General features: G+C 37.2%; 1 protein-coding gene across 1 annotated transcript in view; it reads left to right on the forward strand.

Moving 5' to 3' along the window:
* The window catches only part of LOC103075190 (complement receptor type 1-like), a gene marked incomplete at its 5' end in the record, with an annotated part of 56,623 nt that overhangs the window by 22,145 nt on the left and 11,044 nt on the right, over window positions 1-23,434 (forward strand). The window contains 2 exon segments of the mRNA XM_082931251.1: window positions 12,010-12,195; window positions 14,036-14,059. Coding sequence (XP_082787377.1) covers window positions 12,010-12,195; window positions 14,036-14,059 — 210 coding nt within the window.

A 23,434-nucleotide genomic window follows, 5' to 3' on the forward strand; every position in this document is an offset into this window, starting at 1 on the left:
TTCTTTTTCATCCGTATTGCTTTGGCTCTTCAAAGTCTTCTGTGGTTACATATACATTTTAAGATTCTTTTTCTATTTCTGTGAAGAGTGCCATTGGTATTTTTATGTGGATTGCATTAAATCTGTATATGGGTTTGAAAAATATAGACATTTTAACAATATTAATTCTTTTGACCCATGAACATAGGGTATCTTTCCATTAGTTTGCGTCTTGTTCTATTTGTTTCAGCAAAGTCTTGTGAGTTTTGTTGTGCAGATCTTTCAGTTCCTTGGTTAAAGTTATTCCTAAGTATTTTATTCTTTTTCATGCTATTGTGAATGGAAAAGTTTTCTTTATTCTTATTCAAATGTTTCATCCTTTGTGTATAAAAATGCAACTGATTTATCTATATTGATTTTGTATCTTGCAACTTTACTGAAATAATTGATTAGTTCCAACAGTGTTTGGGTTCAGCATTTCAGATTTTCTATATACAGAATCATATCATCTGCAAGTAGCAACAGTTTTACTTCTTCCATCCTGATTTGGATGCCTTTTATTTCCCTATCTTGCATATTCACTCTAGCTAGGACTTCCAGTATTATACTGAATAAGAGTTGTAAGAGTGGGCATCCTTGTATTGTTCCTGATCTTAGAGGAAAAGCTTCCAAGTTTTTCTCCATTTTGTATAATGTTAGCTGTGGATTTGTTATGGCTGACCTTTATTATGTTAAGATATATTCCTCTATACCCAATCTACCAAGACTTTTTATCATGGAAGGATGTCATTTTGTCAAATGTTTTTTCTGCATGTATTGACATGATCATGTAAGTTTTTATCTTTAATTTTATTAATGTGATGTATTACATTTATTGATTTGTGTATGTTGAACCATCCTTGCATCTCCCAGGGGTAAATCCCACTTGATTGTGGTGTATAATCCATTTTATGTGTTCTTGAATTTGTTTTGCTAATTTTTTGTTGAGAATTTTTAGACCTATATTTATCAGAGATATTGGTTTTCTTTTCTTGTGTTGTCCCTGTCTGGCTTTGTTACCAAAGTAATCTAATGCTGGCCTCATAGAATGAATTTGGAAGTATTCACACCTCTGTAATTTTTTGGAAGAATTTGAGGAAAATTGGTATTAATTATTCTTTAAATTTTGGTAGAATTCACAAGTGAATCCATCTGGCCCTAGGGTTTTCTATGTTGGGAGGTTTTCGATTACTGATCCAAACTTTGCTCATTATTGGTCTGTGCAGATTTTCTATTTCTTCCTGATTCAGTCTTGGTAGGTTTTGTGTTCCTAGAAATTTATCTATTTTTTCTAGGTTATCTAATTTGTTGGCATATAATTTTTCATAATAGTCTCTTATAGTCCTATGTACTTCTGTATTATCAGTTGTAATATCTTCTTTTTAATTTTATCTATTTGAGTTTTCTTTTTATCATAGTTAGCCTGGCTAAAGGTTTGCCAATTTTGTTTATCTTTTTGTAGAGCCAGCCTTTAGTTTCATTTATCCTTTCTATTGTTTATCTGGTGTCTATTTCATTTACTTCTGCAGAGATCTTTATTATGTCCTTCTTTCTGCTAACTCTGGGCTTAATTTGTTCTTTTTTTTTAATTCTTCAAGGTGTAAAGTTAAGTTGACTGTTTGAGAACTTTCTAATTTCTTAGTATATGCGTTTATCACTGTAAACATTCCTCTCAGAATTGCTTTGCTGCATTCCATAAGATTTGATTTGTCGTATTTCCATTTTCATTTGTTTTGAGATAATTTTCTAATTCCCTTTTGATTTCTTCTTTAACCCATTGGTTGTTCAGAAGTGTATTTTTCAGTTTCCACATATTTGTAGATTTTCCAGCTTTCCTCCTGTTGTTGATTTCTAGTTTTATACAATTGTGGTCAGAAAAGATAATTGGTGTCATTTCAATCTCCTTAAATTTGCTAAGATTTGTTTTGTGCTTTCTCATATGATCTATCCTGGAAAATGTCCCATGTGCACTCGACAACAATGTTTATTCTGCTGCTGTTGGATGGAATGTTTTATATATGTATGTTAAGTCCATTTGTTCTAGAGTATGGTTCAATTCCAATGTTTCCTTGTTGATTTTCTGGATGATCTATCCTTGCTGAGAGTAGGTATTGAAGTCCCCTACTATGATTGTATTGTTGTCTATTTCTCCCTTTAGATCTCTTAGTATTTGCCTAATATATTTCAGTGCTCTGATGTTGGGTGCATATGTATTCATGATTGTTATATATTCTTGATGTTCTGACACTTTTATCATTATATAATAACCTTCTTTGTCTCTTGTTATCATTTTTGACTTGAAGTCTATTTTGTCTGACATAAGTATGAATATGCCCTCTTTCTTTTGTTTTACACTTGCATGGAATATCCTCTTCCATCCCTTCATTTTAAGCCTATGTGTTCTTTAGAGCTAAAATGAGTTTCTTGTAAGCAGCATACACTTGGGCTTTGTTGTTGTTTTTTTTAAATCTATCCAGCCACTCTGTGACTTTTGATTGATGAATTCAATCCATTTATATTTCGAGTGAGTATTGATATGTAAGAACTTACTACTGCTGTCTTATCATTTTTTTGTTTCTCCTTTGTTTCTTTTTCCCTCTGTTTCTGTCTACCTTTGTAAAGTGGTGGTTTTCCATGGTGATTTTCTCAGTCTTCCCTTGTTTTGTTTCATGACTTCTAGAATTTTGATTTGTAATTACTGTATGGCTTACATAAAAAATCACATAGATAAAATCGTTCTTTTTATGATGATAGGAATTTATCTTAATTCACCTATAAAATTTCCACCGTTTTAGTCCTCCCTTTTTGTATTTTTGATGTCAAAATTTATCTTTTTTTGAGCTATGAATTTATTGAGAAATTATAGTAGCTATAGCTTTTTTTAGTTGAAAGCTGTAGTCTTTTTAAATACTCATTTCCTTAAACCTTTATACTATAATTAAGTGACTGACCCACTGTTCTAATACTGAAGTACTGTTTTCTAATTCTGACTGTTTATTTTTCACCTTTGCTAGAGTATTGTGTACTCTCATTTGCTTTTATGTTACAAAGTAGCATCTTTTCATTTCAGCTTGAAGAACTTCTTTCAGCATTTCTTGCAAAGCAAGTCTCATGATGGTAAACATTCTCAGTTTTTGTTTGCCCAGTAAACCTTTACTTCTACTTCATATCTGAAGAATAACTTTGCTGGATAAAGTATTCTTGAATGGCAAATTTTATCTTTCAGCACTTTGAATGTGTCATTCCACTCCATCTGGCCTGTAGAGTTTCTGCTGAGAAATCTGCTAGTAGCTTCATGGCTACTTTGTAAGTTACTTTCTTTTTTCCCTGGCTGCATTTAAGATTCTTTCTTTGTCATTGATTTTTGACAGTTTCATTATAATATATATTGGAGAAGGTCTTTTTGCATTGAGATAATAGGGTGTTTTATTAGCTTCTTGGACTTCCAGTACCTTCCCCAGGTTTGAGAAGTTCCCAGCTATTATTTCTCTAACTATGCTCTCTGCTCCCTTCTCCATCTCTTCTTTTTCTTGTAGACAAATTATTCTCACATTTGTTTTTCTCATTATATCTGATAGCTCTCATAGGACTTCTTTTATTTTTTAACATCTTTATTGGAATGTAATTGCTCTACAATGTTCTGTTAGTTTCTGCTGTATAACAAAGTGAATCAGCTATACGTATACATATATCCCCATATCCTCTCCCTCTTGTGTCTCCCTCCCACCCTCCCAATCCCACCCCTCTAGGTGGTCACAAAGCATGGAGCTGATCTCCCTGTGCTAAGCGGCTGCTTCCCACTATCTTTTTTACATTTGGTAGTGTATATATGTCCATGCCACTCTCTCACTTCATCCCAGCGTACCCTTAACCCTCCCCGTGTCCTCAGGTCCATTCTCTATGTCTGCATCTTTATTCCTGTCCTGCCCCTAGGTTCTTCAGAACCATTTCTTTTTAGATTCCATATATATGTGTTAGCATACGATATTTGTTTTTCTCTTTCTGACTTACTTCACTCTGTATGACAGACTATAGGTCCATCCACCTCACTACAAATAACTCAATTTCGTTTCTTTTTATGGCTGAGTAATATTCCATTGTATATGTGTGCCACATCATCTTTATCCATTCATCTGTTGATGGACACTTAGGTTGCTTCCATGTCCTGGCTATTGTAAATAGTGCTACAGTGAACATTGTGGTACATGGTTCTTTTTGAATTATGTTTTTCTCAGGGTATATGCCCATTAGTGGGATTGCTGGGTCATATGGTAATTCTTTTTTTAGTTTTTTAAGGAACCTCCGTACTGTTCTCCATATTGGCTGTATCAATTTACATTCCCACCAACAGTGCAAGAGGGTTCCTTTTTCTCCACACCCTCTCCAGCATTTACTGTTTGTAGACTTTTTGATGACGGCCATTATAACTGGTGTGAGGTGATACCTCATTGTATTTTTTTTTCTTTTTCTTTGTGTTATTTTATTTAAAATTAAAATGAGGTTTTAGGTCTCAGCTTTCTGAAATCAACAGACTGTGTTGATTTACTAAAGATATCTCTTCAAAAACATTCTTTCTTCCAATTTTCCCTCCCCTCCTTACTCCCTGCTAACTATAAGTTTGTTTTCTATACCTATAACTCTGTTTCTGTTTTTGTAGAAAAGTTTGTTTGTACACTGTTTTTAGATTCTATGTATAAGCAATATCATGTGATATTTGCCTTTTTCTGTCTGACTTACTTCGCTCAGTATGACAATCTCTAAGTCCATCCATGTTGCTGTAAATGGCATTATTTGTTCTTTTTTATGGCTGAGTAATATTACATTTTATATATGTACCACATCTTCTTTATCCATTCCTCTGTTGATGGACATTTAGGTTGCTTCCATGTGGAGTGCACGTATCTTTTTGAATTATGGTTTTGTCCAAATATATGCCAGGAGTGGGATTGCAGGATCATATGGTAGCTCTATTTTTAGTTTTTTAAGGAACCTCCATACTGTTCTCCACAGTGGCTGCACTAATTTACATTTCCACCAGCTGTGTAGAAGGGTTCCCTTTTCTCTACATCCTTTCTAGCATTTATTGTTTGTAGATTTTTTGATGGTGGTCTTTCTGCCCAGTGTGAGGAGATAACTAATAAGGACCTACTGTTAAAATAGAATTACCATATGACCCAGCAGTCCCATTACTGAGCATATACCCTGAGAAAACCATAATTCAAAAAAAGTCATGTACCAAAATGTTCATTGCAGCTCTATTTACAATAGCCAGGACATGGAAGCACCTAAGTGTCCATCAACAGATGAATGGATAAAGAAGATGTGGCACATATATACAATGGAATATTATTCAGCCATAAAAAGAAACAAAATTGGGCTTCCCTGGTGGCACAGTGGTTCAGAGTCCGCCTGCTGATACAGGGGACAGGGGTTCGTGCCCCAGTCCAGGAAGATCCCACATGCCACGGAGCGGCTGGGCCTGAGAGCCATGGCTGCTGAGCCTGTGTGTCCAGAGCCTGTGCTCCACAATGGGAGAGGCCACAACAGTGAGAGGCCCACATACCGCAAAAAAAAAAAAAAAAGAAAAAAAAAGAAAAGAAAAGAAATTGAGTTATTTTTCGTGAGGTGGATGGACCTAGAGTCTGTCATACAGAGTGAAGTAGGTCAGAAAGACAAAAACAAATACCGTGTGCTAACACATATATATGGAATCTAAAAAAAAAAAAAAATTGGTCATGAAGAACCTAGGGGCAAGACAGGAATAAAGACACAGACCTACCAGAGAATGGACCTCATTGTAATTTTGATTTGCATTTCTCTAATGATTAGTGATGTTGAGCATCCTTTCATGTGTTGGTTGGCAATCTGTATATCTTCTTTGGAGAAATGTCTGTTTAGGTCTTCTGCCCATTTTTGGCTTTGGTTGTTTGTTTTTTTGATATTGAGCTGCATGAACTGCTTGTATATTTTGGAGATTAATCCTTTGTCAGTTGCTTCATTTGCAAATACTTTCTCCCATTCTGAGGGTTGTCTTTTCATTTTATTTATGGTTTCCTTTGCTGTGCAAAAGCTTTGAAGTTTCATTAGGTCCCATTTGTTTATTTTAGTTTTTATTTCCATTTCTCTAGGAGGTGGGTCAAAAAGGATCTTGCTGTGATTTATGTCATAGAGTGTTCTGCCTATGTTTTCCTCTAACTGTTTTATAGTGTCTGGCCTTACATTTAGGTCTTTAATCCATTTTTAGTTCATTTTCATGTATGGTGTTAGGGAGTGTTCTAAATTCATTCTTTTACATGTAGCCCAGCATCATTTATTGAAGAGGCTGTCTTTTCTCCATTGTATATTCTTGCCTCCTTTATAAAGATAAGGTGACTATATATGCGTGGGTTTATCTCTGGGCTTTCTATCCTGTTCCATTGATCTATATTTCTGTTTTTGTGCCGGTACTATACTGTCTTGATTATTGTAGCTTTGTAGTATAGTCCAAAGTCAGGGAACCTGATTCCTCCACCTCTGTTTTTCTTTCTCAAGATTGCTTTGACTATTCGGGGTCTTTTGTATTTCCCTAGCTTTGGGTAGTATAGTCATTTTCACAATATTGATTCTTCCAATCCAAGAACATGGTATATCTCTCCATCTGTTTGTGTCATTTTTCATTTCTTTCATCAGTGTCTTATAGTTTTCTGCATATAGGTCTTTTGTCTCCTTAGGTAGGTTTATTCCTAGGTATTTTATTCTTTTTGTTGCAGTGGTAAATGGGAGTGTTTCCTTAATTTCTTTTTCAGATTTTTCATCATTAATGTATACGAACGCAAGAGATTTCTGTGCATTAATTTTGTATCCCGCTACTTTCCACGTATTTTGCAACTGACAGTTTGTACCTCTTAATCTCCCTCACCTATTTCTTTCTTCACCCCATTTCCCTCCCCTCTGGCAACCACCTGTTTCTTCTCAGTATCTATAACTCTGTTTCTGTTTTCTTATGTTTGTTCATTTGTTTTGTTTTTTGTTTAGATTCCACAATAAGTGAAATCATGTAGTACTTGCCTTTCTCTGTCTGACATGTCATTTAGCATAGTACCTCGAGGTCCATCCATGTTGTTGCAGATGGTAAGATATCATTCTTTTTATGCCTCAGTAATATTCCATTGTGTATGTATACCACATCTTCTTTTTCCATTCATTTATTGATGGGTATTTAGGTTGCTTCCATATCTTGGCTTTTGTGAATAATGCTTCAATGAACATGGGGGTGCATATATCTTTTCTAATTAGTGTTTTCATTTTCTTCAGATGAATGCACAGGAGTGGAATTGCTGTCATGCGATAGTTCTAGTTCTAATTTTTTTTAATTAGTTTTAATTTTTAGTTTTAATTTAGTTTTTATTTTAGTTTTTTTTTAGTTTTAATTTAGTTTTAATTTCTAGTTTTAATTTTTTTTAATTTTTTTAAATTAATTTAATTTTGGTTTCATTGGGTCTTTGTTGCTGCATGCAGGCTTTCTCTAGTTGTGGAGACTGGGGGCTACTCTTTGTTGTGGTATGCGTGCTTTTCATGGCAGTGGCTTCTCTTGTTGCGGAGCATGGGCTCTAGGCATGCAGGCTTCAGTAATTGTGGCACGCAGGCTCAGTAGTTGTGGCTCGTGGGCTCTAGAGTGCAGGCTCAGTTGTTGTGGCACACGGGCTTAGTTGCTCTGTAGCATGTGGGATCTTCCCACAGCAGGGCTCAAACCCACGTGCCCTGCATTGGCAGGCAGATTCTTAACCACTGCGCAACCAGGGAAGTCCCTAGTTTTAATTTTTTGAGAAATCTTCATACTGTTTTCCACAGTGGGTACAATTTACATTCCCAACAACAGTGCATGAGAGTTCCCTTTTCTCCACATCCTTGCTAACACTTGTTATTTGTTTCTTTTGATATTAGCCATGCTGACAGGTGTTAGGAAATATCTCACTATGGCTTTGACTCTCATTTCTCTGGTGATTAATGATGCTGAGCATCTTCTCACATGCATGCTGGTCATCTGTATGTATTCTTTGGAAAAATGTCTATTCAGATCCTCCGCCCATTTTTTAATCAGATTGTTTGTTTTTTGATGTTGAGTTGTATGAGTTCTTTGTATTTTTCAGCCTTTCTTTGTCTTTTGATTGGAGCATTTAGTCCATTTACATTTAAAGTAATTATTCATAGATATGGACCTATTGCCATTTTGTTAATTTTGGGGGATTGTTTTGTTGTGTAGTTCTTCTTTCTTCTTTTCCTCTCCTCTTTTGTGATTTGATGACTTTCTTTAGCATTATGTATGGATTCCTTTCTCTTTTTTTGTGTGTATCTATTATAGGTTTTGGTTTATGGTCACCATGAGGTTCATGTATAACAGCTATCTATCTATCTATCATCTATCTATCTATCTCTCATCTATGATTACATATAGATGTATATATGATTAATTGATGATCTCTTAAGTTCGAATGTATTCTAACAACCCTGCATTTTTACTCCCCCCTCAACAATGTTGAATATTTTTGATGTCATATTTTACATCTTTTTGTTTTGTGTAGCCCTTAACTACTTATTTTGTATATAGATGATTTCCCTACTTTAGTCTTTTGACCTTCCTGCTAGCTTTATAAATAGTTGATCTACTATTTTGCCTTTACCAGTGAGATATTTTCTTTCATAATTTTCACATTTCTAATTGTGGCCTTTTCTTTTCCACTTAAAGAAGTTCCTTTAACATTTCTTGTAAAGCCAGTTTCGTGGTGCTGAACTCTTTCAGTTTTTATTTGTCTGTAAAACTCTCCTTCAAATATGAGTGATAACTTTGCCAGGTAGAGTATTCTTGTTTGTAGATTTTCCTCTTTTATCATTTGATTATATTGTGCCACTCCCTTCTGGCCTGCAAAGTTTCTGTTAAAGAGTCAGCTGATGTTCTTATGGAGGTTCCCTTTTACATAACTAGTTGCTTTTCTCTTGATGTTTTTAATATTCCCTCTTAATCGTTCACTTTTTGCCATTTTAATAGTATGTGTTTTGGTGTAAATCTCTTTGGGTTCATCTTGTTTGTGATTCTCTGTACTTTCTAACTTGGGTGTCTGTTTCCTTCCCCGAGTCAAGGAAGTTTTCCACTATTATATCTTCAAATAAGTTCTCTGCCCCTTGGTCTCTGTCTTCTTCTTCTTGGACCCCCATCATGTGAATGTTAGTATGCTTGATATTGTTCCAGAGGTTTCTTAAACTATCCCCATTTAGAAAAACTTTTTTCTCTTTTCTGTTCAGCTTAAGAGATTTCCATAACTTTGTCTTTCAGATCACTGATCTATTCCTCTGCATCATCTAATCTACTGTTGATTCCTTCTAGTGTATTTTTTATTTCAGTTATTGTATTCTTCAGCTTTGTTTGGTTCTTCTTTATATTTTCTATTCCTTTGTTAAACTTCTCACTGTGCTCATCCATTCTTCCCCTGAGTTCAGTGATTATCTTTATGACCATTACCTTGAACTCTTTATCATGTAGTTTTCTTACCTCCACTTCAGTTTATTTCTTTTATGGAAATTTTGTCTTGTTCAATCATTTGGAACATACACCTCTGTTTCCTCATTTTGCCCAATATTCAGTGTTTATATCTGTGTGTTAAGTTGGTCCATTATGTTTCCTGATCTTGAAGAAGTGCCCATGGTAGGAAACATCCTGTGGTTCCAGCAGCATGCTCCCCTCTGGTCATGAAAGCTATATGTTCTATGGGTGCCCCCTATGTGCAATGCTTGTGCCCTTCTTTTGTGGTGGTATCAACTACTGTGGGCACACTGGTATGTGGGGCTGACAACTAGCCAAGTTGGCTGCTAGGCCATGCTTTGTACAGTAGCTGTGGGCCCACTGGAGGGCTGGGTAAGCTTCCTTCATGGTTGGCTGCACACGCAGGGGGATGTGGGGCTGATGCTGGCCCACTGAAGGGTAAGACTGTGTCCCTGTGTGCTGTCTGCATAGCCTGGTGGTGGTGGTGGGCTCGGCATTGGTGCTGGCCCACTAGTATGAGTGGCTGGGTCCCCATGGGGCTGTCTACATGACTCTGGGGGCTCAGGGTTCATGCAAGCCCACCGTAGGTCAGGGCCAGGTCCCTATGTGGCTGTGTGCATGGCCCAGAGAGACTCAGGGCAGGTGCTGTCCTGCTGGTGGGTGGGGCCAGGTCCCCACATGGCTGTGTACATGTCTGGGTTGGGTTGGGCTGGTACAGGCCCACTGGTGGTGATAAGCCTCCAGCACTAATAGGCTAGAGGGAGGATTTCCAAATGGCATTTGCTAGCACTGGTGTTGTCTCGGTAGAATGAGCTCCCCAGAGTGGCTGCTAACAGTGTCTAAGGGGAATCCCAGTTGCCTGCTGCCTCTCTGGGAGGCTCTTCAAGATCAGCAAGTAGGTCGGACTGAAGCTCTTTTCAAACTACTGCCTCTGTGCCAGGACTTGGAGCATATGAGACTTTGCACGTGCCCTATAAGAGTGACATTTTTTGTTTCTTATAACCCTCTAGCACTCCCGAACATAAGCCCCACTGGGTTTCAAAGCTAGGTGTTGTGGGGGCTCATCTCCCTGGAGCAGGACCCTTGGCTGGGGAGCCCAGTGAAGTGCTCAGTCTCCTCACTCCTCGGGGAGGACCTTTATGATTGTGATATTCTTCCTATTAGTGGGTCACCAACCAAGGCTGTGGGTCTTGACTATACCATGTCTCTGCCTCTCCTATTCATCTCATTATGGTTCCTTCTTTATCTCTTTAGTTATGGACATTTTTTTTTCTGCTAGTTTTCAGGTCATTTTCATAGGTAGTTGCTCTGTAAGTAGTTGTAATTTTGGTGTGTCCATGGGAGGAGGTGAGTTTAGGGTCTTCCTATGCTACCATCTTGAACACCTTTCCCTAAAAAGACAGATTCTTAAATTCCATTCCCAAGAACTCTCTGACATGTTGAGGCAGAGTCCAGAGGTCTATTTTTAACAAACCCATCAGAATATTTTGATGTAGCAGGACCACAGACCATATTTTGAGAAATGCCACTTTACCCTGTTGGTTCTTATTTTAAAAAGAGAACTTAGGCTAATTTTGAGACCATTACAACTGAAAAGCAGGCTTTGCTTGGAAGGTATCAGTGGCAAGGCAGAGAAAGAAAGCAAAACAAAGGATGGGCTTGTTGGCCGAAAACAAATAGACTGCCAGTTATTTCTCCAGCAAAAATGGTCTTGCTTGGGATCAGCAGAGAATTGCGGTTTAGGGTCTGCAGCCATGGTGAGCCACATGCAAGTCCCCGCATAGCAAAGGAAGGAGAACTCTTTTAACAGAAGGGAAAAGGAAGTTGTAAGGGCTCTAGCAAACAGAGTCCATGGCTTTTCCTTGCTGATTTGCTGCTAGGAAAGAAGAGTCTTTCTTCTTGCTCTTGAGCTCTGCTGTCATCACAGTGTGTGAAAGCTCCCCCTTCTGGTCTCCAGACTCTATTTAATTATTTAATTTAAGGTTTCTATTTATTAACTTTTACAAGGTAAATGAGATAAAATTAAGTAGAAAATTAATACTTTAAATTCAGAATCATAATTTATTAATTTCTTTGTTCTATGTATAGAAATGAGCCAGAAATATGCATTTATTCAAGAGACAAAATACCCGTTGTATACCTAAAGAGAGTTAAAATGATATTCCTGTTTTCTTATGGTGTGGCCCAAGTGGTTCCAAGGCTGGAACATGGCTATCCTAATTCCTAACCTTTCCATAACTTTCCTGTTGAAGAGTTAACAATAATTTAAGGTATGATAATTTAAAATAATTATAAGCAGTATATTTATATTCCCTTGCTTTACATAAAAAGGGAAGTCAGAGAATTTTAAATAATAAGATGTTGTAGGAGAGGTATCAATAATTTTTGATGGAAGACATGACTCATCTTTGCTAAAAGAAAAGTTTCAACTAACAATAAAATATCAATTTCTTTTTTTCTTTTTCTAATTTCAGAAGTAAAATGTAGCCTCTCACAGATTATGAATGGAATCAAGAAGGAACTGAAAATAAGAAAAGTATATCACTCTGGAGATAATGTAACTTTGGAGTGTGAAGATGGGTATACTCTGGAAGGCAGTCCCTGGAGTCAGTGCCAGGAAGATGACCTGTGGGACCCTCCTCTGGCCATATGTACCTCTCGTAAGTGCAAGTGCAAGGAATGTAGGTCCTTCCCAGCCCTGGTTACTGTTCATTCATTCATCTGTACTGACACTGAATGTGGTGGTGTGCCGTATGGTGTGCATTAGCTAAGAGCTAAGGAGTGCAGTAAGAGTCCCAAAAGCCCTTAGCAATGAGAATAAGGCAAGCCTTGCTCCTTACACTTCTTAACCCATCCATCTCTCCTCAGGGACTCCTCTGAACCTTTTTTGCCCATTATCACTCTATTGCTGCATACATTGCACAGTAATAATTTGATTACATCCTCTGGGTCTTAAAATTCAGTAGCAGATTAGTGGTAGAGCAGGCCTTCAAGAATGTTTTCAGCATGAGTCGGGGATCACCTTCCAACTTGCAGAGACTAGCTGGCCAGTCTCCCACACTGTGTAGACTACAGGATTTTAACATGTACATTTGATACAGTGATGTAGAAATCATGTGTCATTGAGATCTGTAGAAGGGTAGCCTTCTGCTGGCAACTAGAGGGTGATGTAAAATAGAAAATCCTAAACCTTAAACTTGTACACATCAAGTAACAGATGAGCAAAATGAATAATGAATAACCTTCCTTAATCTAAATTAGTCTTAGCCTTCTCTTCTCCCCCATTCTTATCACTCTTACTTAAAATATGTGGTTGAATACCAAGATTGTTCAAGATAAAATTTTTTTACAGTTAATGCCTTAAATGCATTAACAAAGCTCACTCGCAAATAATATTTCTAAATTATAAACTTGATACTCCCTTAATATCAAATTATATTCATTTCTTTGGCAAAAAGATCACTGCATATCTGAATGTCTTTTGAGTATTCTAACGATGTAGCTATGAGAGACAGAAAATTCACATAATTTGGGGGGACTGACTTGTCAGATATTAAAATAGAAAGTCACAATACAGAAATCATTTTATATCACCGAAAATAGACTTATCTTTATTAAAAATGGAATAAAGTAGATATTAATAAAATAGAGCTAGTATAAATAGAAATTAAAGTATCTTACAGAAAACAATCTAGTAATGGAGACATCATCAATCCAAGGGGAAGAAAAAGATGATCAAATAGTATACGTAGCACTGAAAAAATTTGGAACCTTTCTTTATATCTTACAATAAATACCAGATGTAATAAATAGTTAAAATTTTAAAAGTCAACATAGGAAAGCTAAAGTAGAAAAGGAAAAAAAAGAAGATAAAACAGCTAGAAAAAGAAAAACAACTTTTGGAAAATTTTGATATGATAGAGAAAATTATAAAAGGTCAACAAATTTGACTTAGAACTTATGAACTTTTAAAAGTAAATAAGAAAGCAGTAGACAGATGAGAAATACGTTAAAAATATAATGAAGTGTTAATAATGTTATACACGTAGCAGTAGTGTTGGTTGTGGTAATAACAAAGGTTGTAAAAGTTAACATATGTTGAACACTTAATTCAACTGTTCAAAGATTAGATAGATATTCTATAACTATGTAAAAACTTAGATGCATGAAAAAATGTACTAGAAGGGAATGTACTAAAATATTTCAGGATAGTAGGATTATGGATGATATTTTTCTTTTGTTCTGTTTTATAAACTTTCTGCTCTAATTATACTACTTTTATGACAAAATAGTAATTTTAAAAGAAAAAAACAGACTTTGATGAGTACACAAAATAATATGAGATTGTGTGAGTAAAACCAATGGCTTTTTATATTAGAAAAAAATTAAGAATCTGTACAGAAAAAAATCAGGATGAATTATAACTGGCTGAGAGAGAGCTCCTGTTTGATCATATTGTGTGCCAGACTGATGTTTTTTGTGGCTTTTGCTTCCTTTTAGGCACGAGTGATGAGCTCATAGCTGGTAAGTTTTATGAAGGGTTTGTTGAGGAAACATCCTTAACAGTATGTATCCACTGATAGTAAGTGAAATGTAAAAAGAGAGATCAAAATATCCTAGACTGCAATTTTAATTAGAAAGAAAAGAATAATGAATTCAGGCCATAGTGTAGCAAAACTGGTATCCTTATATGCATATAGATTGAGTGTCCTTTATCAAAGTTCCCTTACTATCTTTGAACCATTATAAAAAAAGAACCATTCTTCCTATTTTAATGTGTCTGGAGAAGGCAACTTGCTCTTTAGTTTATAACCTGGGAATAGTCTTCAGGATGGTAGTCATGCCCATTTGCATAAATTGAAAGCCACAAAGACCAATTTTCTAAGCCCATTTCTGTGATCTGCCTATGTGAGAGGAATAGTTTTGTGGTAGAGTTTCTAAGAGAATCAGTAGAGTCTGCTGCATAGAGTAGCTCGTGCCTTGCGTCTCACACAAGAGACATGCAGGGTCATGGCGAGCTGAGCAGAGGAGCTCCAGTGCTTGTTCTCACCCACTTATTGAAATGCTGCTGTTGGACAAAGGTCACAAACTGCTCTCTCACTGCTCATTTATTTCCCTGGGGTAATAAGACTAATATGCTAGATTAAACCTGGAGCAGAGGGGAAATCTTAAAGATAAGCCTGTGGGGGGTGTTTTAAAAAACAGAATTTATACTTACTTTTTATTGGTTTTTTTTTGGTTTGTTTTTTTTTTGCGGTACGCGGGCCTCTCACTGTTGTGGCCTCTCCCGTTGCGGAGCACAGGTTCCAGACGCGCAGGCTCAGCAGCCATGGCTCACGGGCCTAGCCGTTCCGCGGCATGTGGGATCTTCCCGGACCGGGGCATGAACCCGTGTCCCCTGCATCAGCAGGCAGACTCTCAACCACTGCACCACCAGGGAAGCCCTATACTTACTTTTTAAAAACTCATTGAGACACAGTTTGAAACCTACAGGTTATATTTTCCATGCATTTAATTACCATGTTTTACTGCCTAGGCATGTTCTTTGGTATGATCCTCTTGATTTTACCCATCATTGTTTCCTGTTTGATAATTCTAAAGCACAAAAAAGGGTAAGTACAGCCATATTCTCCTGGAATATGTTTATAACTCTATTTGCTGCTTCTTGGAAGCCAAAGAGATGTAAAAGATGTTGACCTAAAACAGAGACTGCCAGTTATTTCTCCAGCAAAAATGGGTTTATTTGGGATCCGCAGAGAATAGCAATGTGAAGTCTGCAACCATGGTGAGTCATATGCAAGTCCCTGCATGACAAGGGAAGGAGAGTGATTTTCTTGGGAGGAAAAGGAAGTTGGGAGGGCTGTAGTAAACAAAGAGTCCATGGGTTTTCATTGGCTGAGCCCTTTCCAGGAAAGAAAAGGAGTCTTTCTTCTGCCTGCTGGTCTCTTTTGTCTTCCTAGGGCAGGAGAACTCCCCCTTCTGGTCCCTCAACTCTATTTATTTGAGGTTTTGGGGGATTAATTTTTTACAAAGAAAACCTCAAAAAAGAAGTACTACATAAACAGAGGTGATAATTCTTATAAAGAAGGCTGATGACACATATTAGGCATAAAGAAGGATTTACACTATTAAAAACAACAAAATTCAGCGGGGTAAATTTGAAGATCTAATTGGCTGTATTAAAAGATTCATGGATTGGGCAGCATCCCATTTAGCAACTAGAAGGATGCACAGAGGAGTTGTACAAACGGAAGGTTTTCATAGAAAGAAGGGTGGGGCAAAGGAGCTATTCCGGGAAACGAAGATTATTTTTAAATCAGGACATCTTCTTTGGAGGCAGGGCAGAGGTGTTAGACAGCAAGGATTTATGAAATTGATTGCCTCTTCTTCCTCTGGGAGGTGGAGAGGACCTACGTAACAGATTACCTTATTGATGCTGACCAGAAAATTTCAGACTGGTTGATTAAGATTAATTTCTGCAGGTTAAAACTGCAATTAAGTCTTGGGATCAAATGATTCCATTTTGTGTCTGTTACTTTCTTTAAAGAAATATATATGATAAGAAGAACACTTTTTTTTAAAGCATAGAATTTATGAAGGACTCAAATTTTGCAAAAGAGAAAATAGAAGGAATTTTTACAAGGGTGTTGATGAGAATGTTGGTATCCTTGTTTTGCTAAAACATTTCAGAATCCAACCTCTATACACTGACCCTATCAGGGCACTAGAAGTTAGAAAGTGTGTCCCACTGGCACACATACCCAGGCTGTCAGTGTGGAAGAATTAAGGTTTTGCATGGGTATTTTTAAAAAATAATAATCTTTGAGATTGGGTCAAGATGGCAGAGTAGAACGACACTCTCTCACTCTCTCTTTCGAGAACACCGGAATCAAAACTAACTGCTGAACAATCATCAACAGGAAGACACTGGAACTCACCAAAAAAGATATCCCACATGCAAAGACAAAGGAGAAGCAACAATGAGACTGTAGGAGGGGCGCAATCACAATAAAATCAAATCCCACCCAGTCACACTGGGTGGGTGACTCACAAACCGGAGAACACTTATACCACAGAAGTCCAGCCATTGGAGTGAAGATTCTGAGCCCCATGTCAGGCTTCTGAATCTGGGGGTCCGGCAATGGCAGGAGGAATTCCTAGATAATTACACTTTGAAGGCTAGCGGGATTTGATTGCAGCATTTTGACAGGACAGGGGGAAACAGAGACTCCACTCTTGGACGGCACACACAAAGTAGTGTCTACATTGGGACCCAGAAGAAGGAGCAGTGACCCCATAGGAGACTGAACCAGACCTACCTGCTAGTGTTGGAGGGTCTCCTGCAGAGGTGGGGGGTGGCTGTGCCTCACTGTGAGGACAAAGACACTGGCAGCAGAAGTTCTGAGAAGCACTCCTTGGTGTGAGCCCTCCCAGAATCCACCATTAGCTCCACCAAAGAGCCCGGCTAGGCTCCAGTGTTGGGTCGCCTTAGGCCAAAAACCAACAGGGAGGGAACCCAGCCCTACCCATCAGCAGACAAGCAGATTAAAGTTTTACTGAGCTCTGCCCACCAGAGCAACAGCCAGCTCTACCCACCACCAGACCCTCCCATCAGGAAACGTGCACAAGCCTCTTAGATAGCCTCATCCACCAGAGGGCAGACAGCAGAAGCAAGAAGAACTACAATCCTGCAGCATGTGGAACAAAAACCACATTCACAGAAAGATAGACAAGATGAAAAGGCAGAGGGCTATGTACCAGATGAAGAACAAGATAAAACCCCAGAAAAACAACTAAATGAAATGGAGAGAGGCAATCTTCCAGAAAGAGAATTCAGAATAATGATAGTGAAGATGATCCAGGACCTCAGAAAAAGAATGGAGGCAAAGATCGAGAAGATGCAAGAAATGTTTAACAAAGATCTAGAAGAATTAAAGAACAAGCAAACACAGATGAACAATACAATGACTGAAATGAAAAATACACTAGAAGGAATCAATAGCAGAATAACTGAGGCAGAATGGATAAGTGAGCTGGAAGACAGAATGGTGGAATTCACTGCTGCAGAACAGAATAAAGAAAAAAGAATGAAAAGAAATGAAGACAGCTGAAGAGACCTCTGGGACATTAAACGCAAGAACATTTGCGTTATAGGGGTCTCAGAAGGAGAAGAGAGAGAGAAAGGACCGGAGAAAATATTTGAAGAGATTATAATGGAAAACTTCCCTAACATGGGAAGGGAAGTAGCCACCCAAGTCCAGGAAGTGCAGAGAGTCCAATACAGGATAAACCCAAGGAGAAACACACCAAGACACAGAGTAATCAAATTGGCAAGAATTAAATACAAAGAAAAATTATTGAAAGCAGCAAGGGAAAAACGACAAATAACATACAAGGGAACTCCCATAAGGTTAACAGCTGATTTCTCAGCAGACACTCTACAAGCCAGAAGGGAGTGGTATGATATACTTAAAGTGAGGAAAGGGAAGGACCTACAACCAAGATACTCTATCCAGCAATGATCTCATTCCGATTCCATGGAGAAATCCAAACCTTTACAGACGAGCAAAAGCTAAAAGAATTCAGCACCACCAAACCAGCTCTACAACAAATGCTAAAGGAATTTATCTAAGTGGGAAACACAAGAGAGGAAAAGGACCTACAAAAACAAACCCAACACAATAAAGAAAATGGAAATAGGAACATACATATCGATAATTACCTTAAACATGAATGGATTAAATGCTCCAACCAAAAGACACAGGCTTGCTGAATGGATACAAAAACAAGACCCATATATATGCTGTCTACAAGAGACCCACTTCAGGCTTAGGGAAACATACAAACTGAAAGTGAGGGGATGGAAAAAGATATTCCATGTAAATGGGAATCAAAAGAAAGCTGGAGTAGCAATACTCATATCAGATAAAATAGACTTTAAAATACAGAATGTTATAAGAGACAAGGAAGGACACTACGTAATATTCAAGGGATCAATCCAAGAAGAAGATATAACAATTATAAATATATATGCACCCAACATAGGAGCACCTCAATACATAAGGCAACTGCTAACAGCTCTAAAAGAGGAAATTGACAGTAACACAATAATAGTGGGGGACTTTAACACCTCACTAACACCAATGGACAGATCATCCAAACAGAAAATTAATAAGGAAACACAAGCTTTAAATGACACAATAGACCAGATAGATTTAATTGATATTTATAGGACATTCCATCCAAAAACAGCAGATTATACTTTCTTCACGAGTGCACACGGAACATTCTCCAGGATAGATCATATCTTGGGTCATAAATCAAACTTCAGTAAATTTAAGAAAATTGAAATCATATCAAGCATCTTTTCTGACCACAATGCTATGAGATTAGAAATCAGTTACAGGGAAAAAAACGTAAAAAACACAAATACATGGAGGCTAAACAATACATTACTAAATAACCAAGAGATCACTGAAGAAATCAAAGAGGAAATCAAAAATTACCTAGAGACAAATGACAATGAAAACACGACAATCCAAAACCTATGGGATGCAGCAAAAGCAGTTCTAAGAGGGAAGTTTATACTTTTACAAGTCTACCTCAAGAAACAAGAAGAATCTCAAATAAACAATCTAACGTTAAACCTAAAGGAAGTAGAGAAAGAAGAACAAACAAAACCCAATGTTAGCAGAAGGACAGAAATCATCAAGATCAGAGCAGAAATAAATGAAATAGAAACAAAGAAAACAATAGCAAAGACCAATACAACTAAAAGATGGTTCTTTGAGAAGATAAACAAAATTGATAAACCATTAGTTAGACTCCTGAAGAAAAAGAGGGAGAGGATTCAAATCAATAAAATTAGAAATGAAAAAGGAGAAGTTACAACAGACTGCAGAAATACAAAGTATCCTAAGAGACTGCTACACGCAACTCTATGCCAATAAAATGGACAACCTGGAAGAAATGGACAAATTCTCAGAACGGTATAACCTTCCAAGACTGAACCAGGAAGAAATATTAAATATTTCTAATATTTAATATTTTTAATATTAAATATTTCTAATATTTAATTTGATTTAGTGTAATAATACACTAATCACAAGTAATGAAATTGAAACTGGGATTAAATATCTTCCAACAAACAAAAGTCCAGGACCTCAAACTCTTCCAAAAAATTGCAGAGGAAGGAATACTCCCAAACTCATTCTACGAGGTCACCATCACCCTGATACCAAAACCAGACAAAGATACTACAAAACAAAGAAAATTACAGACCAATATCACTGATGAATATAGATGCAAAAATCCACAACAAAATACTAGCAAACAGAATCCAACGACACATTAAAAGGATCATAAACCGTGATCAAGCAGCAGTTATCCCAGGGATGCAAGAATTCTTCAATATACGCAAATCAATCAATGTGATACACCATATTAACAAATTGAAGAAGAAAAACCATATGATCATCTCAATAGATGCAGAAAAAGCTTTTGACAAAATTCAACACTCATTTATGATAAAAACCCTCCAGAAAGTAAGCATAGAGGGAACCTACCTCAACATAGTAAAGGCCATATATGACAAACCCACAGCCAACATCATCCTCAATGGTGAAAAACTGAAAGCATTTCCTCTAAGATCAGGAACAAGATAAGGATGTCCACTCACACCACTATTACTCAACATAGTTTTGGAAGTCCTAGACACAGCAATCAGAGAAGAAAAAGAAATAAAAGGAATACAAAATGGAAAAGAAGTAAAACTGTCACTGCAGATGACATGATACTATATGTAAAGTTCCCTAAAGATGCCACCAGAAAACTACTAGAGCTAATCAATGAATGTGGTAAAGTTGCAGGATACAAAATTAATGCACAGAACTCTCTTGCATTCATATACACTAATGATGAAAAATCTGAAACAGAAATTAAGGAAACACTCCCATTTACCATTGCAACAAAAAGAATAAAATACCTAGGAATAAACCTACATAGGGAGACAAAAGAACTGTATGCCAAAAACTATAAGACATTGATAAAATAAATTAAAGATGATACCAACAGTTGGAGAGATATACCATGTTCTTGGATTGGAAGAATCAATATTGTGAAAATGATTATACTACCCAAAGCAATCTACAGATTCAATGCAATCCCTATCAAATTACCAATGGCATTTTTTACAGAACTGGAACAAAAAATCTTAAAATTTGTATGGAAACACAAAGACCCTGAATAGCCAAAGCAGTCTTGAGGGAAAAAAGCAGAGCTGGAGGAATCAGACTCCCTGACTTCAGACTATATTACAAAGCTACAGTAATCAAGACAATATGGTACTGGCACAAAAACAGAAATATAGATCAATGGAACAGGATAGAAAGCCCAGAGATAAACCCACACACCTATGGTCAACTAACCTATGACAAAGGAGGCAAGGATATACAATGGAGAAAAGACAGTGTCTTCAATAAGTGGTGCTGGGAAAACTGGACAGCTACATGTAAAAGAATGAAGTTAGAACACTTCCTAACACTGTACACAAAAATAAACTCAAAATGGAATAGAGACCTAAATGTAAGACCGGGCACTATAAAACTCTTAGAGGAAAGCATAGGAAGAACACTCTTTGACATAAATCACAGCAACAAATTTTTTGATCTATCTCCTAGAGTCATGGAAATAAAAACAAAAATAAACAAATGAGACCTAATGAAACTTCAAAGCTTTTGCACAGCAAAGGAAACCATAAACAAGACAAAAAGACAACCCTCAGAATGGGAGAAAATATTTGGAAACGAATCAACGGACAAATAATTAATCTCCAAAATATATAAACAGCTCATGCAGCTCAATATTAATTAAACAAACAACCCAATGCAAAAATGGGCAGAAGACCTAAATAGACATCTCTCCAAAGAAGACATACAGATGGCCTAGAGGCACATGAAAAGCTGCTCAACATCACTAATTGTTAGAGAAATGCAAATCAAAAGTACAATGAGGTATCACATCACACTGGTTAGAATGGGTATCATCAGAAAATCTACAACTAAAAAATGCTGGAGACGGTGTGGAGAAAAGGGAACCCTCTTGCACTGTTGGTGGGAATGTAAATTGATACAGCCACTATGGAGAACAGTATGGAAGTTCCTTAAAAAACTAAAAATTGAATTACCATATGATCCAGCAATCCCACTACTGGGCATATACCCAGAGAAAACCATAATTCAAAAAGACACATGCACCCCTATGTTCATTGCAGCACTATTTACAATAGCCAGGTCATGGAAGCAACCTAAATGCCCACTGACAGATGAATGGATAAAGAAGTTGTGGTACATATATACAATGGAATATTACTCAGCCATAAAAAGGAACGAAATTGGGTCATTTGTGGAGACGTGGATGCATCTAGAGACTGTCATACACAGTGAAGTAAGTCAGAAAGAGAAAAACCAATAACGTATATTAATGCATATATGTGGAACCTAGAAAGTGGTACAGATGAACCGGTTTGCAGAGCAGAAACTGAGACTCATAAGTAGAGAAAAAACGTACAGACACCAAGGGGGGAAAGCGGCGGAGGTGGGCGGGTGTTGGTGTGATGAACTGGGAGATTGGGATTGACATGTATACACTGATGTGTATAAAATTGATGACTAGTAAAAGCCCGTTGTATAAGAAAATAAATAAAATAAAATAAAAACTAGTAATAATCTTTTATAAACTCCATTTATTTTTTAAACTTGCCAAATCCTTGTAAGGATTAAGATCTAAATAAAGAAATGTTTTTTGGGTTTTGTTTTGTTTTTTTTTTGCAGTACACTGGCCTCTCACTGTTGTGGCCTCTCCCGTTGCGGAGCACAGGCTCCGGACGCGCAGGCTCAGCGGCCATGGCTCACGGGCCCAGCCGCTCTGCGGCATGTGGGATCTTCCCGGACCGGGGCACAAACCTGTGTCCCTTGCATCGGCAGGCGGACTCTCAACCACTGCACCATCAGGGAAGCCCAAGGAATGTTTTTGACTGGGAATAGAACATACACAGCTTGTGTACTAGTTGATTTAATTATAACAAAATCAGTGTGGTCAAAGTCAATGAGATATGAGCAAACTATATCCAGGAGAAACAGTTTGAACTTTAAATGAACAGTTTTCTATAGAAAACGTTCTAAGCAAATACAGTCTCCTAAAGAAGCTTTACAGAAATTGTAGTTTTGATATGCACAGAGGATGCCAATATAAACTTTAAAAAAAACAAAGTATCACAGCAGAACTTCTTGCAAACAATCTAGCCATTTCCTGCCTCTCCCTGAATTGTCCTTTCTCACACTCTTTAAATTCTCTCTTGTCTTCTTGGTCTCCACTACACTCCTCACTATGCCCCTCCGCAGACAATGAGCTACTTGTGAACAGGGACCGCCTACCTATAAGGGACTCAAAATAATTTTTATTTAATGACTGTTGATCTCCACTTTTACAGTAGTCAAGACTAGTAGTAAGAATAGCAATAGCTAAAACATTGTTTACAAAATGCTTTACCATTTGTGGTCTTCTTTGGCTCTCAAAGCAACTCTGTGAAGTAGGTAGACCCAATAATATTATTATCCCAAAGCAGAGAAGCTTCTGAGATGCAGAGAAATTCAGTGACTTGCTTAAAATCATATCAGTGGGAAGTTGTTAAGAGTTAAGTCTCTAGTCCGAGTTATCTGAAGCAAAATCATGAACCCTTTCACACATTCTGTTGAAAATTTTCTTTGCCTATTTCTGAATCTGATTTTGTATCACTGAATTTCAGTATCTAGAACCGTGTATAGTACAGGGTTGAAATATTTCCTCTTTCTTTCAATAATCCTTTTTTTGTCCCTCTATTTTATTGGATTTGTCTTAGCT

Source organism: Lipotes vexillifer, unplaced genomic scaffold (genome assembly GCF_000442215.2).
Source record: "Lipotes vexillifer unplaced genomic scaffold, Lipotes_vexillifer_v1.1 scaffold1250, whole genome shotgun sequence".
Lineage (NCBI taxonomy): Eukaryota > Metazoa > Chordata > Mammalia > Artiodactyla > Lipotidae > Lipotes > Lipotes vexillifer.